The sequence below is a fragment of the Eleginops maclovinus genome, chromosome 1 (genome assembly GCF_036324505.1).
Source record: "Eleginops maclovinus isolate JMC-PN-2008 ecotype Puerto Natales chromosome 1, JC_Emac_rtc_rv5, whole genome shotgun sequence".
In the NCBI taxonomy this organism is placed as follows: Eukaryota; Metazoa; Chordata; class Actinopteri; order Perciformes; family Eleginopidae; genus Eleginops; species Eleginops maclovinus.
The window spans coordinates 2,590,903-2,610,890 of NC_086349.1; the positions used below are offsets into that span (position 1 = coordinate 2,590,903).

Genomic DNA, 19,988 nt, shown 5'->3' on the forward strand with positions numbered 1-19,988 from the left:
TGTTTTCTTTTTTTATTATCTTTTTCTCGCAGTGCCCTTAACACTTAACCTAATTCTGTCAAATTAGCAGCGTTTACAGCCAGTTGCAGTGCCCCTGTCTCGGGGTACGGACTGCCTCCCCCCTCCTATCAACGGAGGTGTTTAAACCCTCAACCCGGTGCATCATCTCGCTCTCTCTCTCTCTCTCTCTCTCTCTCTCTCTCTCTTCTCTCTCTCTCTCTCTCTCTCTCTCTCTCTCTCTCTCTCTCTCACACACACACTCTCTCTCCATCTCTCTCTCTCTCTCCTCCTCGCTGCAGAACTCCGGCGACCATCCGTCAGGTGAGCGCGCGGAGCGGAATATTCATCAGCACCGTCGTCGTCTTTCATCCCTCCGCTCGTGGACTCCAGCAGCCCGGTCCCCCCTGTGTCCTCTCATCCGGTCCGGGACATTCTCCGCTCCACGCACACGCAGATTAACGGGGATTCTGCCTCCCCGCTCGCGCGCTGATGCTGATGTCCTTGAGCTCGGCCTGCACGGTGAGTCGGTGAGTCCGTGCGTGCCCGCGTGCGCGACTGTTATTTACCCCGGGCGCCCGAGCACCGTTTTAATAAGGGAAGATGCTGTGAGGTTCATCAGGGCAGCTGATGTTTTTTTTTACCGGACTTAGACTGTTAAGCAGGCCTGATTTGGAGCTCACTGCACAGGCCTTCAGCTATGATAACAGCCATACAGTAGGACATACCATAATGCTCTGGCAAACAGCGCTTTCACATTAGAAGGCAACATGTGAGTGCGAGGGTGAGCGCGACGGTGTGCTTGTGTAGATCTCATGATACATATCCATCCATCCCTCCATCATGTCAGGTCTGTGGTGTCGGGCTGCCTCCCAGTTCTCCCGGCTGTATACATGCTGGGGATCAGTGGCGTTGTCCGTCTCGGATACGGCGCGTCGCACCTGCAGCGCTGAGCTGCGGGGGTGTACATTTGGTCTGGTAATGATATGTGGCCGGAGGGACCTTCCCGAGTCTGTCTGTTCAGGCTCGATATGAGTTCTGGCTGAGCCGGTCGGCGGTGGCCGGGCCGGTAACCTTGCGGAGGGACACAGGGTGAGCATGTGGCGCACCATAGGATACTCTCTCTCTGCTGGCGCTCTGAGCAGGCCTAAAGTGTGGCTTCTCGGCTTGAATCAGGATCTTGTTGCCATATGTGTGAGTGGAGAAGAGCTAAGAAGCTCAGGCACGTCTGAAGGTGACCAGGAAAGGTCGTTCTGTGTGTGAAGCACGCTGTTAAACAGAGCCATTCCTGCTCAGTAGTGCAACTGTACATACTAAAAATGTGTGTGTGTGTGTGTGTGTGTGTGTGTGTGTGTGTGTGTGTGTGTGTGTGTGTGTGTGTGTGTGTGTGTGTTTGTGCGTGCATGTGCGTGTTTTCATAGTGGCTCAGGTGGAACAGACTCTGAGTGGGTGTGTGTCTGTGCATGTGTGTGAAATGGATACACATCAAGGAGTCACTACTGGGACCTTTTTTCATTCTTTCAAAGTCCAATCCCAAACAGTCACCATCCTCCTCCTCATCACCACTGTGAGCATCCTCTAGGTGCCTCGCTGTACGGAGCTGTGGTGCAGATATCTGTCTCCTGTTTGCTCCACATTTCTCACCGTGTTAATCCCAGGACATTACAGAAATGTGTGAGTGGAGCCGAGCCAGCGATGGCAGTGCTGTTACAGATACAAGGGCCTGCCAGAGGTGACCCCTCAGATGCCTGTCGAAAAGTAGGACTGCGTGTGCACAGGTGGCCAAAATACTGTTCACACACACACCCCCACACACAGAGCATGTTTCAACAAAGTTGTGAGCACAGAAGGTACAGGCAGGAAAACATAAGTGCACATATTGGTTAAATCAGATGTGCTCAAGTCTGTTTGTTCTACCTAGCCAGGCGTGTATGTGTGTGTGTGTGTGTGTGTGTGTGTGTGTGTGTGTGTGTGTGTGTGTGTGTGTGTGTGTGTGTGTGTGTGCGTGTGTGTGTGTGTGTGTGTGTGTGTGTGTGTGTGTGTGTGTGTGTGTGTGTGTGTGTGTGTGTGTGTGTGTGTGTGCATGCCACTCACACACACAAACTCACTCACACACACACACTCACACACACACACACACACACACTCATCAACAAAACATACGAGGCCCGGCTGCTGGCCTAGAATCAAATTCCACGAGGACCTTCCCTCCCTTGTTCCTCCTCAACTTTCTTGCTCCTGCGGTAAAAGGAACTAAAACTAATATGGTGGCTACTTTCTGTAAAGCAACAAAACAAATAAAAAAGGCTCTCACCCCCCCAGGGATGGTTTGCGGAGAAGCAGAGTTGCATTCAGGATAATATGGCAGACCCTGAGGATTTTGGTCACCTTTTGTGTGACTCGTTTCATGTTCAAACACATTTTCACCCGGTGCAGCCCCCCCCCCCCCCCCCCATCTCTCCCTTAGTTTCAATTTAAAAGCACTGTGGTGAATGACACATTTAGTATGTGTCATTTGAGTGATCATCTAAGTGATGTATCTGGGCATGAGTCTTTTTGTATACTATATTTTGGGTGGTTGCATCCTGGGGCAAAAATGGAGGTTATTAGTGTGGATGTGTGTGTGTGTGTGTGTGTGTGTGTGTGTGTGTGTGTGTGTGTGTGTGTGTGTGTGTGTGTGTGTGTGTGTGTGTGTGTGTGTGTGTGTGTGTGTGTGTGTGTGTGTGTGTGTGTGTGTGTGTGTGTGTGTGTGTGTGTGTGTGTGTGTTTGTGTTTAAGAGTTAGGAAAGCATAACAAATTGAGGAACAAAACTTTTCTTTTTCAATTTATGTAATGCAGGCTCACATGTTCACAAACACACACATGCTCGACACATCAAAGACAAACAGAGAGATGCGGTCAGAGTTAGTTGCGATAGTTAGGAGGCTGAACAGAAGAGATTTTTTTCTTGCGTGAGCGTTATAAAATCAGACAGAATCAGTGAGTAAGACACCAGGCTGGGAAGAAAAAACTGTCGAATGGCTGAGTAAATAAATGATTGCAGTAGCAGAAGGCACATAGAGAGGGATGGCAACAAAATGATGGGGTCAGGAGAAAGATGGAAGAGGATGGTGAAATAATAACAAGCAAAGGGACACCACAAACCAAGGCATGAAAAATGCTAAATCCATGCAGAGAAATACTGATAGATATATGGGAGAGCAAGGCGAGTAAGAAAAGATGGAGCGGGAGGAAGCTTCAAAGGCAGAGCAGGGTGACTCAGTCATAAACTTACACTCTCAGTCAGGATAGAGGCATGAGAGGGGGAAAGGAGGGAGAACATGCAAGGAGCAGAGGGAGAGTGAGGAGTACAGAAGAGAGAGGAGAAGAGGAATTAATGACGAGATCCTTATATAAAACACCCCGATATGGCAGAATATGTTGTGTCATGTGTGAGAATATTTAGTTACAGGCAGCGCTGATTGCTCATGTGAGATGAAGCTTGGTCTCATTCAGTGTGGCTAAAGCTGCTGTTCTACTCGGCCGCACTGAACAACACACTGTCAGGTCTGCTTTTAAGGAAAATTACATGGGTTCACATTAAGGATCAACATGGTAATACTCTTTTCTTTGAGTATTCCCAACAAATCCTAACCCAAGAATGAGTTGTGCTACAGAGCTTCGATGTTCATAAAGGATTAAAGACATGGTTGGAAATTCAACAGAGAACCAAATGTTACTGTTTGAGAAACTATAAAAATACAGTGTCCAGAATTACTTATAATTTTTCCAGAAATTTAACCATATATTAATGAATTTGTAAAGATTTGTATCTTGCGTAGGAACCAATGGGCTCATACGTGTAGTGCCTTGTTGTGGGTTTGGGGTTTTTCACAATTTTTTTATTAAAATGTATATACTAATAAAGAGTCAGAGCATAAGTCAGCCAGGGGTTTCTATCTCCCCCCTCCTAAATAAAGAGTTCTCTCAATTGTTCATCCCAGCTCCCTTACAGTGAAGGAATGTATTCATCTCTTAAAATGCTAAATGGACTGTACTTATATAACACTTTATCAGATCTCCTCAACCCCTCAAAGCACTTTTACACGCTTCATGTCATTCACCCTTCCAGATCTCATTCATACAGAGCAGTGCCATTTGCTCATGGAAACTAACATTCACAGCCCGTTGGCAATCAGGAGCAATTTAGGGTTCAGTATCTTGCCCAAGGATACCTTCTGGTTCAAAGACGACGCACTTTGCCATCTTGTATTTCATTGTTCTTGTTTCATGGCGTGCAACGTCACTGTTTAAGTTGAGTCCCATGGCTTTTATCTGTAAAGCGGAGCATTAAGCAGCTGACGAGATGAGATATTTAACTCAGGGGTTGTTGAATGAGTATTGCACTTACATATATCAGGTGGCTAAACACTCAGTTCAAAATGTGTCAGGGCTATGTTTACAGTTTGTTGTGCTGCCTCCAAGTGGATAAAAAAAGGAAAGCGGTTAAACATTGCATGGGTGGTGACATATGTGTTGACGTCGCTCAATGTGTGGGACAACTGAGTGCAGGTTCAGGTGTATTACAGGGCTGTGATGATGATGGCTGATTTATTGACGGTTGCAACTGCATAAAACGTATACGTGAATCCAGTCTGAGTATAGTGAGAGATCAATAGAGCTGAGTGCTGATGTTTTATCTTTTGTTTTTATCTCTTTCCCTCTCAGGTCCTGGTGGTGCAGAAGTAGCTACCTCTGAACTGGATCCACTTCCTGTCTCCAATTTATCAGCTGCCTTTGCCTTGCTCACCCCTCTCTCCATCCGTCCATCGTCTCTCCATCGCCGTCTGTGAGTCTGTCAGCCTGTCCGCTCGTCTGTCCATGGACTGGCCGTGACCCTGGAGGGAGGGGGACAGAAAAGAGGAAAGAGCGGAGTCGCAGAGGAGACGAGGGAAAGAAAAAAGCTGGATTCATTCAGACATCACGCTTCTGAAGTGCCCCTGCTTGCTATCCTTGATCCCCCTCATCCCCCTCCTCCTCCTGTTATGGAGAATTAAAGGAGCAGCGGGAGGCTAGGCCAATAGTGAGGAGAAAAAACATAAACCACCAGCGACCCCTCATTGCCCTCAAATGAAATAAAAAAGGGTTTAGCTGTACCGTTATAATCTCACATTTTAAGTACAAAATCAAGCAAACCAAGATTCTGATTGCACATGAACAACCCTCCACCAACCAAACAAAAGAGGAACTGAGTTGAGGACGGACTAGGAGAGAAGGGAGGACCAAAACAGAGAAGAACCGTACTGACATGTCAACAACTGCCACTATGGGTGAAATGGCAAACAGCGCGGTGGAGTTTTACCCCAAAGGGGCGCGAGGCACTGGCTCAGTTGGACGGGCAGAAGGCAGCCAAGCAGGGGGAGAGTTTGGGGTCACGGTGACAGAACTAGCGGAGCTGATGGAGCTCCGAGGGTCCGATGCCCTGCAGAAGATCCAGGAAAGCTTTGGAGACACAGAAGGGCTCTGCCAGAGACTACAGTCCAACACCACGGAGGGTGAGCAGACATGAATGGTTGAATGGGGAGTAGATGGATGAAAGGATGTGAGCCACAGGCGTCATTTATACTAGGCACGCTGGGGACACCATTTTTGGAAATGGCCAATTTTGTCCCCATCACTTTGCATTAGGATAATTTGTTACAAATGTTGTGGAAATAGCGTGCACAAAGAATTGTACAGTTTGAAAATGTATTGGTTCATATGCACAAGAGATCATGTACAGTCTGGAGGACTGTTCACACTTACTGGGTGTATTTCTGGTAACCAAAGCGATGCAGTTTGGACCTGCGACCGATGAATATTACGAATCACGGAATAGAGAATAGTAAAGCAAAGCAAAGAGCAACAATTGCATATAGTTATACAGTATATATGTAAGTGTTGTTTGCGGGGGGTGCTGAATGCAGTAGTGTTTTTTTTTATCTGAAAAAAATGTCCCCACCACAACAACAACGCCCATGAGAACACATGTTTGAAAGGACTGATGGAAGGGATGGTTGGGTGGATGAGATACATGAATGGGTGAATAGATTGCTGGCTTGCTGGATGGATGGATTAGCAGAGTGGATACATGGAGATGGGTTAACAGTGACATGATTGGGCACACTGAGATGAGTGGATTGATGACTCTTGGGTGAAGTCACCCATCAGCACTGCATGAGTCCATTTGTTTAAGATATTTTTTATGCAACACTTAACACAATGACACAATGTTTTGATCTCCCAAATAGAACATGACAGCATTCATTTTGTTTTACTCATGCATTATTCCTACACAAACACACTGACTTCAAAACAATTTTACCGCAGTCCTTTCAGAATTAAATGAAAGAAGCACTTCCATCCAGCAGTAAAAACACCTTTTATTCAGGGAGTCTAATCCTGGCTGGGATGAACTCCTGGATGGATTGATTGGTGAATGGGTGATGGGATTATAATGGATGAATGGATGGAAAGTAAATCCATAAATGGATGAGCAGAGTAAAAGTGTGCAAGGAGTGACTGAATCTCCAAAAGCACACCTGCAATAATGGCAGAACAAGTGATGGTCGATGTAGCAGTGCAACTAGTTTCATTATTCCTTCAACGAATACAATAATGATGTTAGGCCAATTAAGGATTATTGCCATTGATGATTTTTCTGCCTATTATTATGTACACACATATAAAGCTGTGCATCCTCCCTGTGAGAACAAGGAACCAGCACCGTTGTGCCTTAAAAAGGATTAAGGATATATCAAAAATGGTTGGATGTTCAACTAATCCATTTATGACTAATGGCCTGAAAAAAACCTTCCATTTTGATAGTTTAGTTTGGTCCTTTTCTTCGATTTTTTTTATTCTACATTTTTGGGGTTTTAATTTCTGCAAAACCATTCATTGTAAATAATAATGAATAATTAATCTATAATGAAATTATAGTTGGAGCCCATATATACCAGTTTATTTTGAGATTGCTTATTGAACGTTTGGTATAGTTACTCAATAAATATGTCAACTGTAAGTTTTATTGACAAACACACACACACACACATACACACACACACACACACAAATGGACAAGAACACTTTGATATCATTATGCAGGTCAAAGATCGTCAAGGCCTACTGTGGGTAGAATTTGGATTTCTGTCTCGTGTGTTTGTGTTCGTGTGTGTTTGTGTGTGTGTGTGTGTGTGTGTGTGTGTGTGTGTGTGTGTGTGTGTGTGTGTGTGTGTGTGTGTGTGTGTGTGTGTGTGTGTGTGTGTGTGTGTGTGTGTGTGTGTGTGTGTGTGTGTGTGCATGCACCACTTTGTTCTAACAGGGGTGTGGTACCACACTACGCCCACTCCTTTAACTAGTTTGTAACCTAGCAACACAACAGCAGAGAGAAGTTGGCTGGGAAAGTCAGCAAGTGAGAGAAGATGACTGAGAACTGTGAGAGGGTGAGGAACAGAGCGGGGCGAATGGATTTGTGTGTGTGTGAGAGAGAGAGAGATGGATGGAGAAGAAGTGAGAGAGTTGGTGGGTGTTAAGTTACAGTAAGTCTGTGTTGAGTGTTGCTAATTCGATACTGTGAGCTGGTCAGGAATCAGTGCAGCAGGTCCCAACAAACCCAGCGCACACTTACTTCCACACACACACACACACACACACACACACACACACACACACACACACACACACACACACACACACACACACACACACACACACACACACACACACACACACACACACAGATGCATGTTTCTGCAGTTGTCCCTACAAAGCACAGTTGGCAAACACACACTAACGCTGCTCTCTACACTTGGATTGGCTTCTTCGGCAATGTGCTGGCTTTCTCTAATTACATATTGGTGTCATTTGGCATGAAAAGCCATGTTCCTACCTGGGCCTGTCACATAATTGTGTTGGGAAATATATTCTGCCATAAATAATAGAGATACAACATTATAGTTATGTTAAGACAGTTTTATAGCACTAATTTAATGATGATAGTATAACATAATAATGAAGGTACGTACTTTTAAAGATCAGTTGTAAATGCACTGTATTTTTATAGCGCTTTACCCAGTCTGTACGTATACAGGTCATCCTTCACCCATTCACACAGAGCAATGTGCAATTTTGCTCAAGGAAGCTAACATTCACACACACTCACACACCGTTGGCCATCGGAGGCAACTCGGGTTTAGGTATCTTGCCCAAGGATACATCGACATGTCGACTGCTGGGTAATACATCGTGCCCACAGACGGGGGTAATACAGGGATAATACATCAAACCCACAACCTTCTGATTGAGAGACGACCACACATCTTCGCAGCCACAGTCGGAATGAACTTGTAATTCTTACGAACACTTAGACATTTGAATTTAAAAGTTAAAAACAGATAATTAACAACTGAGACGGACTCTCCGTCTCTGCAAACAGATATGTCATCCTTTAGGGAAAAGTGTATTCTCCAGCTTGTTGGCTAAACAAAACTGGCAACATGAAGGTCTAAAATTATAAGGTCATGCCCATACTTGAATATCGTCTGATAAGTATATAAACTAAAAACCATTCATTTCCTTTCCATATGTTTTGTAGGGTTAGGGTTACAATAAGTCAATAATGTGAACATTGCAGATTTCACAGCCATTTAAATATTGTACAATAAGTCAAAAACATCAAAGTTATGGAAGTCTTGTCCATATATTGTACATAAGTAATGTAAAAATAATAAAGGTCATGTCTATTGACTTATTACCATGTCCTCGGTGAAGAGATGGATCTGTTCCTTCCTTTCCTGAAGGTATTCTCTGTGAGCGTTACACATTCTCAGCTCAGGGAAAACCCGATGCAAACCTGTTGAGCTGTGTGGCGATCAAACATTTGATTATTTCCTGAAAATGTAATCAAATGTGCAATAACCAGATCAAAAATGGTACAAAAAACAATAATGTAACAACCTGATCAATAATGTCATACAATTTCCTGACTCATATCTAATAACATATCACTTAAGTTGAATGCATCTTTTCCTGTGTGCTTGCCATGTAGGGTCAATTTCAAATCCTAAATAAAGCCTATTTTACTTTCTGTTTACATTTCAAGATCGAGTGTTAGTGTTTTTAGTAGGCTGATATTTAGCTAACAGTATTATGCCTTTTTTTTAACTTTGAATTTTGGCAAAAACACTTTTACACACATTTTATTGTAATTATTATGTTATTGGACAAGGGTATTACACTATTGGCTCTTGGTACATTTTCTGTGAGGTTAAATGCTTTTTTGAATTTACATATTCAGGCACTTTAACATTTTCATGTAATAACTACATTTTGTACAAGTACTTATGTAACTCTGACATAAGTGTTGTCACTGAATCAAGCCGTGCAACTACAACAGGTACTGCCATGCTTTCAGTTTGTGTATTCAATAAAATCTTGGAATGAGTCATTCATAGCAGCACAGTGTCAGATCTGGTGGTTCTTGAATACAAAGTTTACATTTGCTGCATGGGGTTTCATGTTTAAGAGCTGTGAAATGTGCAGGTACACGTATCTACAGAGGTGAATGTAGGGGCTGGCACTCGGATTTGCGGTCGAAGAGTCAAATGGCGAAACAATTTCCCCTTTTTATGCCAACGTGCACCGAGCCTGAGGAAGATAGTTAATAATAACTCCAGATAATGCAGCCTCTGTCCAACGTTTTTTGTTGTACCCCCATCGGATCTTAGGCAAGGGCTGCTGCCTCTTCATAGTATGTTTACAATAACACTGATCACAAAGAAGGAACATGAATTGGCAGATCACAAAGACAGATGGGTATATACAGCGTAACTTTACTCATACTAACAGAAATGCATATTTAACATCAGTGCTACCAAAATAGATAGCGTACTGTATGACACATACACACACACACACACACACACAGGCACACACAGACACACACACACACACACACACTGGAGTAAACGCACCACATACAATCACTATGATGCAATTGATACTGAGCATCATTTGTAATACAATACACAGAGTAGGGGTTAAACCAATACAGAATGGGATATTTCTCTTTATGTCTCTCTCTCTCACACACACACACACACACACACACACACACACACACACACACACACACACACACACACACACACACACACACACACACACACACACACACACACACACACACACACACACACACCGAGATATGGATACCCCAGCGCTGGAATATGAGACAATATGAGAGTTATATCCAGATAGAAGACACAGAAAAGAAGAGGCAGAGAAACAATGTTAAGGCAAAAGAGGGAATGAGAGAAAGAAAGTGTGTTTGTATAAGCGTGTGTGTGTGTGTGTGTGGGGGGGGTGGTGGGGGGGGGGGGTTGTGAGCAGTGAAAGCTAGAATAGCTTGCCGCATTGTCAAGGACACATCAAGGAGAGATTGAGAGGGGGAGAAAAAGAGAGGAGGAGAGCCAACGAGTGAGGATGAGGAGGAAAGGAGGAACAACGGGATGGGTGAGACAGGGAGGGAGGGAGGGATGGACTAATGGAAGCAGGATACAGCTCGCTACGATTACTCAGCATAAGGTCACCTGTTTTCTCCCTGTCTCTGAACCCTGTTGAGCATCGTACTGCCACACAACTGTTGGGCAAAGCGTTGCGGAGCTGCATGAGTCCCTGCAGCACGTTGGAGCAGGATTTCTGCGCACACGCAGGCGTATGGACACACAGATAGTCACAGATCTCGGCCAACCACAGCATACAAATTGCCGTCCCCCCTCCCTCACAGCCAATCAAAAAAAGTAAGCTCTGCTGTAAAGCAAGCACACTGAAGGAATGACATCACCTGTTGCTGGGGAGAAACCTGTTAGCGACAGGAAGCCCTGGACCTGATATCATGGTCACCATGGAAACTGAATTACTTAGAAAGGAAGTTGAAGGGGGAGAGGATGGTGTGGATGGAGATGTGAAGAGACAGAGTTTTGAAAGGGGAGGTAAAGTTAGAGTTAGCAGCCTAAAGTCGTACATTAATGTGTTTGAATCTAGAGGATAGAAATTTTTTGTTGTTGTAGGTTCTGGCCTTTTTTGGGGTGATTCTTACATGTTGTGTGAGTGACTTCTGTGTGTGTGTCCTTATATTAAACTCTTACCTGCTCAACACTTTTTATCTACACTGTTATAGACGACAGTGTACCCAGAAGTATTTCATTGGTTATGGATTCACTTACTGAAATACTGAAATAATTTACCTTTATCTAACCTTTAAACCTTTCATTTATGGGGGGGATACTACAGGTGAATAGGATAAAAATCTGAACTGATTAAGGATTGCACATTTTGCCTTTAGTGTCTTGTGTTAAAATAGAATAAATCTCACTCTAATTGTGTTTGTGGTGTATTTCCAATTGTATGTGCAGACTTGTGTAGTTTATTACGATATGATTTTCTTACTTTATTTACAGGAAGAAATGTGTCACTCAACAGTTGTCTGTCCCTTCCTGCGTCTCTGTCTCTCAGGTCTCAGTGGCGACCCGGCAGACATTGAGCGTCGGTGCCAAGTTTTCGGCCCAAACTTCATCCCCCCGAAGAAGCCCAAGACATTCCTGGAGCTGGTGTGGGAGGCCTTACAGGATGTCACACTCATTATCTTGGAGGCTGCTGCCATCATCTCCCTCGGACTCTCTTTCTATCAGCCTCCAGGAGGTGATACCGAAGGTAAGGGCAGGGCCAAAAGGGGCTGGGCAGCAGGGTGTGGGAGGGTATCAGAGGAAGATATGCAGTAAGTATAGCAGGGGAGAAACATAGATAGGTGGTGAAGAGTATGAATTTTCATTGGCCTACGCTACTATCCTGGTTAAAAAGGAGAGCGGGACTGAGACATGAGGGTAGAGGTTGAAGGAGTTTTGGTTCTTCATAGAACAAGGCAAGCACTAAAGTAAAGGGTTTTAAAACAAGCATATACTAACTTTGCTAAACACTCTGGCCACAAAAAAGTGTAAATGTCATTTTTCAGTAAATAACAAAGACATGAATTGACAAGTCCATCCCAATTCAAGCTGCCAATGAAGACCATAAAATGCTCTAAACGATAGCTAGTGAGTAAACCTCGAGTTAATATAATGTGGTTAATCTCCAAGAATAATCTTTGACATTACAGAGGGATAAAATCAGCAAATGTACTCAGTAATCCCACTCAGACATCAATATGTAAGTTCCCCGTAAGTGATCATACAGTCTGAGTTAGGCTGTAGCAGCAAAATCAATAATTGGTTAATTGAAAAGATGGATATGAAGAAATTATGTACTGTCTACCTAGTTAAACAGTAAAACAAGAACAGTAAAGTCAGCACAATGAATGTCATATCAGTTGTACAACATTGCATATCAAACTTTGCTACATAATATTAGCCACCATAAACTAGGAGTCATACAGACCAAGTAACACTGCAGCAGCACAATATTCATTGAGATCACTGCAACCTCTTTTTCTGTTGATAATGTAGGTGCATTTTCTTTTATGTTTTACACATAATTCTTGACCCCTTTAAGTGCAAAAAAAAACCAAAACACACTAAAAAACAAAAGACCAGTGACACATAACACCTTTCCTTAAGTTTTAATAGAGGTATCAGTTATTTATTATAGATGTCACATTAAAAACTATTTGGTAATTACTGAAATAGTATAGAAATGAAATTTTGATGGATGTGTTGTGACAACTGACATAACATGAACAGGTAACATCAGCATTAGCTAAACACGATCAGGTTCTGATTCCTCAGTTATTGATTAAAGCAAAACGAGAGGTAAGTAGCTGCACTGCCACAATGTAAGCTTTTAATGCTGAAGCGGAGTTGGCAGATGAAAATATGTTAGCAGGCTATCTACATCACCCTGGGATTTACTGTCACAGAGGAACAACAAGCCTGGTTAAAGCTGGGCCGCTCTTTTATTCTTGCAAAGGGACAGTACATTACTGGTGTCTTGCAGTCGGTAATGATACTTGGGAAATTTGGTTGGGAACATTTTGGTTAGTGGTTTGAAAGTTTGGGAACCTCTACAATAGACATAGGCTGAAGAAACAAAAAGCTTAATGATGGCAAATAGCTCTCATGGTGTTTACCACAGTGAGAGGTCTTCATAGAGGGGGAGTGGGCTCAGTGAGCAGGATACTGTGGCTCTGTCTGAAACCTAACATTACCGTAGAAAACAGCAGCACACACAAACACATTTATTCTGTTATGTAGCAATAAACTAGGTATTCATTAATCTTTTGAATTAAAGTAAATTATATTATATTAAAAAAAGCTGTAGTAAGAGGCAGAGATGAATACAAATGATGTGAAATATAGAGTGTGTATCCCAACCACCTGGTACTTTGAGCAGGTGAAATACAAATATATCACGGCTGTATATTTCACAAAATATCTGACCGTGGTTCCTCTGCCGCCCTCTCCCCAGCATGCGGTGTAGTGCAGGGGTCTTCAGAGGATGAAGGTGAAGGGGACACCGGCTGGATCGAGGGCGCAGCCATCCTACTGTCTGTCGTGTGTGTTGTCCTTGTGACGGCGTTTAATGACTGGTCCAAAGAGAAGCAGTTCCGGGGTCTACAGAGTCGGATCGAACAAGAACAGAGGTTCGCCGTTGTGCGTAAAGGAAATGTCATACAGATCCCGGTGGCTGACATGGTGGTGGGGGACATGGCCCAAGTCAAATACGGTAAGGACACCATCAAGAACGCTTATTGCAAAAGGGTAGCAGCATCATATAAATAGTTTTAATATTAATTAAGTGATACCTTTTATACTTATGATGATAAATGATCAATTGTACACCTTTCATTATATACAGCAGCAGAAACAATTAAGAGACCGCCACAGCATTATCAGTTTCTGTGGTTTTGTTATTTATAGGTATGTCTTTGAGTTAAATGATTAAATTCACATTGCTAATAATGATAAAAATGAAACATGAGGTTTTTTTTTAAACCCCTCCTCATTTTACCCTGCATGTGTACGAAATAAATGACATTTGTTTTTCAAACAGGAAGTCATAATGCTTCTGTCTGGTCTTATCTGGCTCAGAAAGTTGAAAATAAATATAACAATATCAGAATGTACCAAAGTTGCATCTTTACTGTATCATCTTATTAAAATGCACTTTTCCTGCTGGGAGTGTGGTGAGAATATACATACCTGTTGATATAGCCAGCAGGCCATTAGCTTAGCCTAAAGAATGGAAACATCTAAGCTAGCAGCTAGGCAGACTCGTTCCAAACATTAACATTTCCCATAGTCCCCTTCTGGCCAATCGTAGCTATAACTCATGACATCACAGTGTTATCAACTTCTCATCTCACTTTGCAGAAAAGCCTATTTACTACAATGTAGGAACTACTTCTGCTACACCTGTACTCAGAGGTGGGAATTAACTAAGTACATCTACTCAAGTACTGTACTTAATTACAATTATGAGGTATGTGTAGTTTACTTGGGTATTTCCCTTTCATATTACTTTATACTTCTACTCCACTACATTTATTTAACAGCTTTAGCTATTTAAAAAAAAATGCAAAATTAAGCTAGTGAACTCAATTTTAGAGTCACACCATAGACAAATGATTTAAATATTTGAGTCAATCAGAACTTTGTTGACAGTAAAATGCTACTTCATCCAACAATGTTATCTAGAAACTTCGTATAAGTAAATATAATTATGCTCACACATGGATGCCATTTTTCTGCACAATGATTACTTGTACTTTTTATAATTTAAGTACATTATGCTGATAACTGGTTGACTGATTAACTTCAGCTTTAACTTGTAATGAAGTATTTTGACAGTAATGTATTGGTACTTTTACTCAAGCAAAGCTTCTGAAACCACCACTGCCTTCAGTGCTTAACTCTGTATCATGTAGTGGTATGTATAGTGTCCACACACGATATTGGCACATGAATATCTCTAATGAAATGTCCCTAACCATAAAGTTAATAAAGTGGAAGCTGAATCAACTCTGATGTGTGCATGTGTGTGTTCAGGGGACCTGCTGCCAGCTGATGGTGTGTTGGTCCAGGCCAACGATCTGAAGATAGATGAGAGCTCTCTGACAGGAGAGTCTGACCACGTAAGCAAGTCAGTGGACAAGGACCCCATGCTGCTCTCAGGTTTGTGTTTTTATGTTTGCACTCCAATCTGGTGGGCCGACTACTTGGAGGAAATCAAATGGTATCCATTCTTTTATGTATGTACACAAATGTGTCTATAAGACACATTTTTGTGGACACTAAAACTCTAGACTTATTATTCTTTAAGGTCCGATATATCTAAAACATATCTCTGAAGTGATTGGCTGAAACACCAAACAGATCATTGTGGCATGCCATAAACCCCTCTGTTTCAGCCCTGTCTCAAAGTACTGATTCTGTGTCTGAGCTACTTCTGGCCACACCCATCTTAAAGATGATTGGTTTAAAAAAACACAATAGTGATCTAGGAGGAAATTCAGGTGATAAGGTGGGTGGGTCCTTGGTTGGGTAGTGGCTAATGGTTGCCCAACCTAAAGAAACATTGTGACATCAGAGAGTGGCCAAATCTGAGTGGCTAACTTTAAGAAAACTGTTTAAATAGGTGGATCAGGACAGAGGGAGAATGCCTCTTTTTTCCTGATACCTTCTGAATCTCTTAATACGAGGGGACAAATATAAAAAGACATGAAAAAGTGAATTTTGCATAATAATGGCCTTTTAAACATCATGTGGACCAAAATTAATCCTTTTTTTGGGGTGAATGAAATAAACACCTGGCAATGCAATTACATCAAATACAATAGCAGGTAAATAAAAACTACTAAATGTATAATTGTTATTGGGGCTGTGTCACAATGGTTCAACTTATTATGTTACATTTTGCCCAATGTCTGTGTACATGGAATGGATTCATCAACAGTTTTAACACCTCCATGTATTATCTGTCATATCTGTAATCTGTTAGTCAGAGAGAATGTCACTATGTATCACTAAATGAGGTGAGTCAACGGTGATCAAGCCTTTGGCACACTGATGAAAGCCTTTCCATTTACAGTCTAATGAGCTGGGGTTCTGTGGCGACACTTTGAGGATCTCTGGGAAATCAGATACAAACACACTCCTGTAATCACAGGATGAAGAGAACAACACAGAGATCTTATTTCCATAAGAGTTCATATTAATGTGTATAAAGGCATTGAGACCAAAAAGGGTGAGTGAAGGATGTGCTCTGATTCTCACAGTGCTCAGCTTACCCTGGAAAGTGACTTAGATAGGGCTTCTGTATGGTCGGCACAAAAGTACCACACTTTGGAGATCTCAGAACGGCTTCTCCTCACATTGCAGATTATGTGGTTCTGTTGGCTTCATACACCCGTGACCTTTAGTGGATTTTGTGGGTTGCATTGAGTTGCTGTCCAATGTGAGAGTCCTCAAGTGTATCGGGATGTTGTAAAAGAATATGGGTGCAATGGAGCGTGATGGACAGGGGCGTTGGTCAGCAGTAATGTGGGGGCTGCATCAGACTGTCGTGAGGAAGTGGAAGCTGAGCCACAAGGCAAAACTTTCTAATCAACCATTTGCTCTAACTTTCAACCCTCACCTATGGTCATGAGCTTTGGGTGGAGTTTAGGATGAGATTGAGGATATCATTTGTGTAATTTTTATAAACAAGAACCCAATTACCTTATTACTGGGAAAACACCAAAGGGAATTAAACTTAAGATTCCTACTTATTTCTCGTAATAAGAATACCAATTATCAAACAGATAACAATGAATTGTTTCAAAGGTAATAACTTAATTAAGTCACAATGGAAGGATCTTGTAAATGAAATGGAAAAAATATCCATTACAATCAAAAACCAAGTTTGTATTATTGATGAACGATGGGAAAAATCTGTGAGTTTTATTACATGAACATAAATAATGACCAGTTGGTAAGATGTGACAATTAATGTAGAAAGATATAGGGTGAGGAACTCAGGCATCAGGAGGGAGCTCTGAGTACAGCCGCTACTTCTTTATATCGAAAATAATCAGTTTCAGTGATTGGGCCATGTGATCACGATGCCTCCTGGGAACCTTTCTCGGAAATGTTTCCGGGCAGATCTGGGAGGATGTCCTGGGGTATACCTAGAACACTCTTGAGAGATTATGTACTTTATCTGGTTTGAAAACGACTTGGGAAGATGTTTTTGTGGAAAGGGATAAAGACAACAGATAATTATCAACCAGCTCAGCGACCAGAGCAAAATGGTTCCTGTGTTGGTTTTGATTTTCTGTCATTCCTCTTATCAGCCCTAAAGCTACTGCAACCAGCTGTTTTCAGTGAAAAATATCTGGTAAACCTGCCTGGCAGCAATCTGTATCTGTGACCACTGGGGGGTGCACCATTACTCAATGAACATCATTGTTTTTGGTCGTTAAGGTACCCATGTGATGGAGGGCTCAGGCAGGATGCTGGTGACAGCTGTGGGAGTCAACTCGCAGACAGGCATCATCTTCACCCTGCTGGGGGCTGGAGAGCTGGAGGAGGAAGGGAAGGATAAGAAAGGTAAGTGAAGGAGAGGAACCAGAGAGACACAAAATCAATACAAAACATTTTCCGGACTGTATTTAAAAGAGGTTAGAAATAGAAAAGTTTTTGTTGAAGAATTCAGTGCACTCTTTAAAATGTTTATTTACTCATATAGGGAGATGAACAGACTAAATATCAAATGAAATATTAGAAAACAACTGATGATTTGGTTTTAGAAATATTCAATGCAGACGTCAAGGCGTCTCTCCAAAATTTCTACCATCTCCATGGACCAATACCTCAAACTTCTCTCGAGTTATGTCGTCACACACACATAGATGGATTCCTGAATGACCAGGCACAGGCCCATGTGCCTGGTAAGACACACAGAACAACCACAAAATCACACAGAACTACCTCAAAGGCTGAACTAAAATAAATGCAAAGCAACTAACCCTAAAATCACAAAAAAGAGAGAAACAAAACAACTTTCGCATGTCTGTGCCTAAGGGCCCTCTATCTCATTATCTGACTGTGTGTGTGTGTGTGTGTGTGTGTGTGTGTGTGTGTGTGTGTGTGTGTGTGTGTGTGTGTGTGTGTGTGTGTGTGTGTGTGTGTGTGTGTGTGTGTGTGTGTGTGTGTGCACACAGTGAGTTGGCTGCCTAACTGATTTCAGATAAGAGCTCCAACAGCAAAAACAGCAGTTTAACCTCATAGATAATTTAGACCACATCCTCTTCACCCCCCATGCTCCCTCTCTCTGCCTATCTATGCCTCTCACTCACTCTCTTGTTTACCCCACTGCTGTGCCCTCTTTCACTCTCCTATATTTCCCTTTGCTCTCCCCTGTTTTCCCCTTCCCTCCCTTAATCTGAGAGAGAGAGGCTGCAGATTGAATCAATTATTGAGAGAGCGGGGGAGAGTGGGGGAGCCGGTGAGATTCAGGGGAGAGTGTTGGTTGGTCAGTGCTCGGAGCATTAGTCTCTGCTCGGATTTGTTTTGGAGGAGCCGTGCAGTCAGAGGCGAGCTGCAGACAACAACAGACGCTAAGCATACTTTCAGAAGCACTTAAGGTTAATATCATTACCCAGGCACTCCTCCATGCCTCCCCCACTGCAGCTCTCACCCATGCATGGGCATGTGTGTCGTTTGTTTGAAAAGAACAAAACACATGAGCATCCTGGAATGCACTGATGTAAAGTAACTAGGTATATTTACTCCAGTACTGTCTTGAACATTGTTTTATTTTCTTTGACCATTAATAACACTAACTCTCTCACTTAGCCAAACAAATAACATTCAAGTTGTGTGTTATTTGGCAGGCTACACCTTTACTTTATGGTAGCAGAAACAGTGAAATGATAGGTATGTTAGCAGAGGTATAAAGTAACTAAGTACATTTACTTAAGTACTGTAGTTAAGTACAATTTTTAGATACTTGTACTTTATGTGAGTATTTCCAGTTTATGCTACTTTGTACTTCTACTCCACTACAGTTCAGAGGTTAATGGTGTACTTTTACTCCACATGTATTTAATCCCTTTAGTAACTTTGGATTATAATCCGACATAATCCGATTTGGATTAATGATGGTAAATATAATCAGCCCTTAAATCAGACTTTAGTTCACCTGCAGTAAACTCAGCAGCTACCCTGCAGTATACAAAGCCATTCAAACTAGCTGCACCTTTACCAGCTCTGAGAACACTTTAATGATCAATAATTATAAAACATATCAGAGATATTATTCTGAAATGGACCAATCAAACAATGACTACTTTTACTGTCGCTACTTTAAGTACATTTAGATGAGAGTACTTTCTGATTGCTGGACTTTAACTTCTATTCCTACACTGTAGTATTTCTAGTTTGTCTTATATATTAGATCTGAGTACTTATTCCACCTCTGCTATAATGTAAATATGACCATCAACAAATCAGCTGATGATGCTTATTTTATGAGAAGAATACTCTTGTTTTATCACAGTGTGAGTGGCATTGCACTCAGTGCTGCAGCCTCTGTGGGCAGGATCATTCAGACAGTCATTTACTGGAGAAAATACATTATTCATACGACTTCCACCAATGCCATAACTTGTTTGTTATTCCTCATGCAATGTGGCTTTGCTATGGGGATACACACCGTTCTTTTTCAATTGTCTTGCATTTGTAATTGAGGTTATATTCAAATCACTTTTCCATGCTATTTAGTCAAACATTCTACTATGCAAACACAACCACTGCTGGAGTATTTTATTCTTCCCTCTTTGCTTCTCTTTTGTTCTCCCTTTTTTGCCAAATCCTCTCAAAACCTTCCTTCCTCACACACTCCCCTAACAGAGGACAGTACTCAGTTGCTCATCTCCACAGATGCCTCTATCAGCACAGTCACCAATGGTATGTGAGCATAAAGTTGTCTGCCTGCC

The 19,988-nt window shown here is 42.2% G+C and overlaps 1 protein-coding gene across 1 annotated transcript in view; it reads left to right on the forward strand.

Moving 5' to 3' along the window:
• Positions 1-304: 304 nt before the first annotated feature.
• Positions 305-19,988, forward strand: part of atp2b3b (ATPase plasma membrane Ca2+ transporting 3b) — a 49,325-nt gene continuing 29,641 nt past the window's right edge. Inside the window, 6 exon segments of the mRNA XM_063891978.1 lie at positions 305-519; positions 4,706-5,532; positions 11,534-11,731; positions 13,478-13,735; positions 15,058-15,183; positions 17,473-17,598. Coding sequence (XP_063748048.1) covers positions 5,286-5,532; positions 11,534-11,731; positions 13,478-13,735; positions 15,058-15,183; positions 17,473-17,598 — 955 coding nt within the window. The 5' untranslated portion in view covers positions 305-519; positions 4,706-5,285.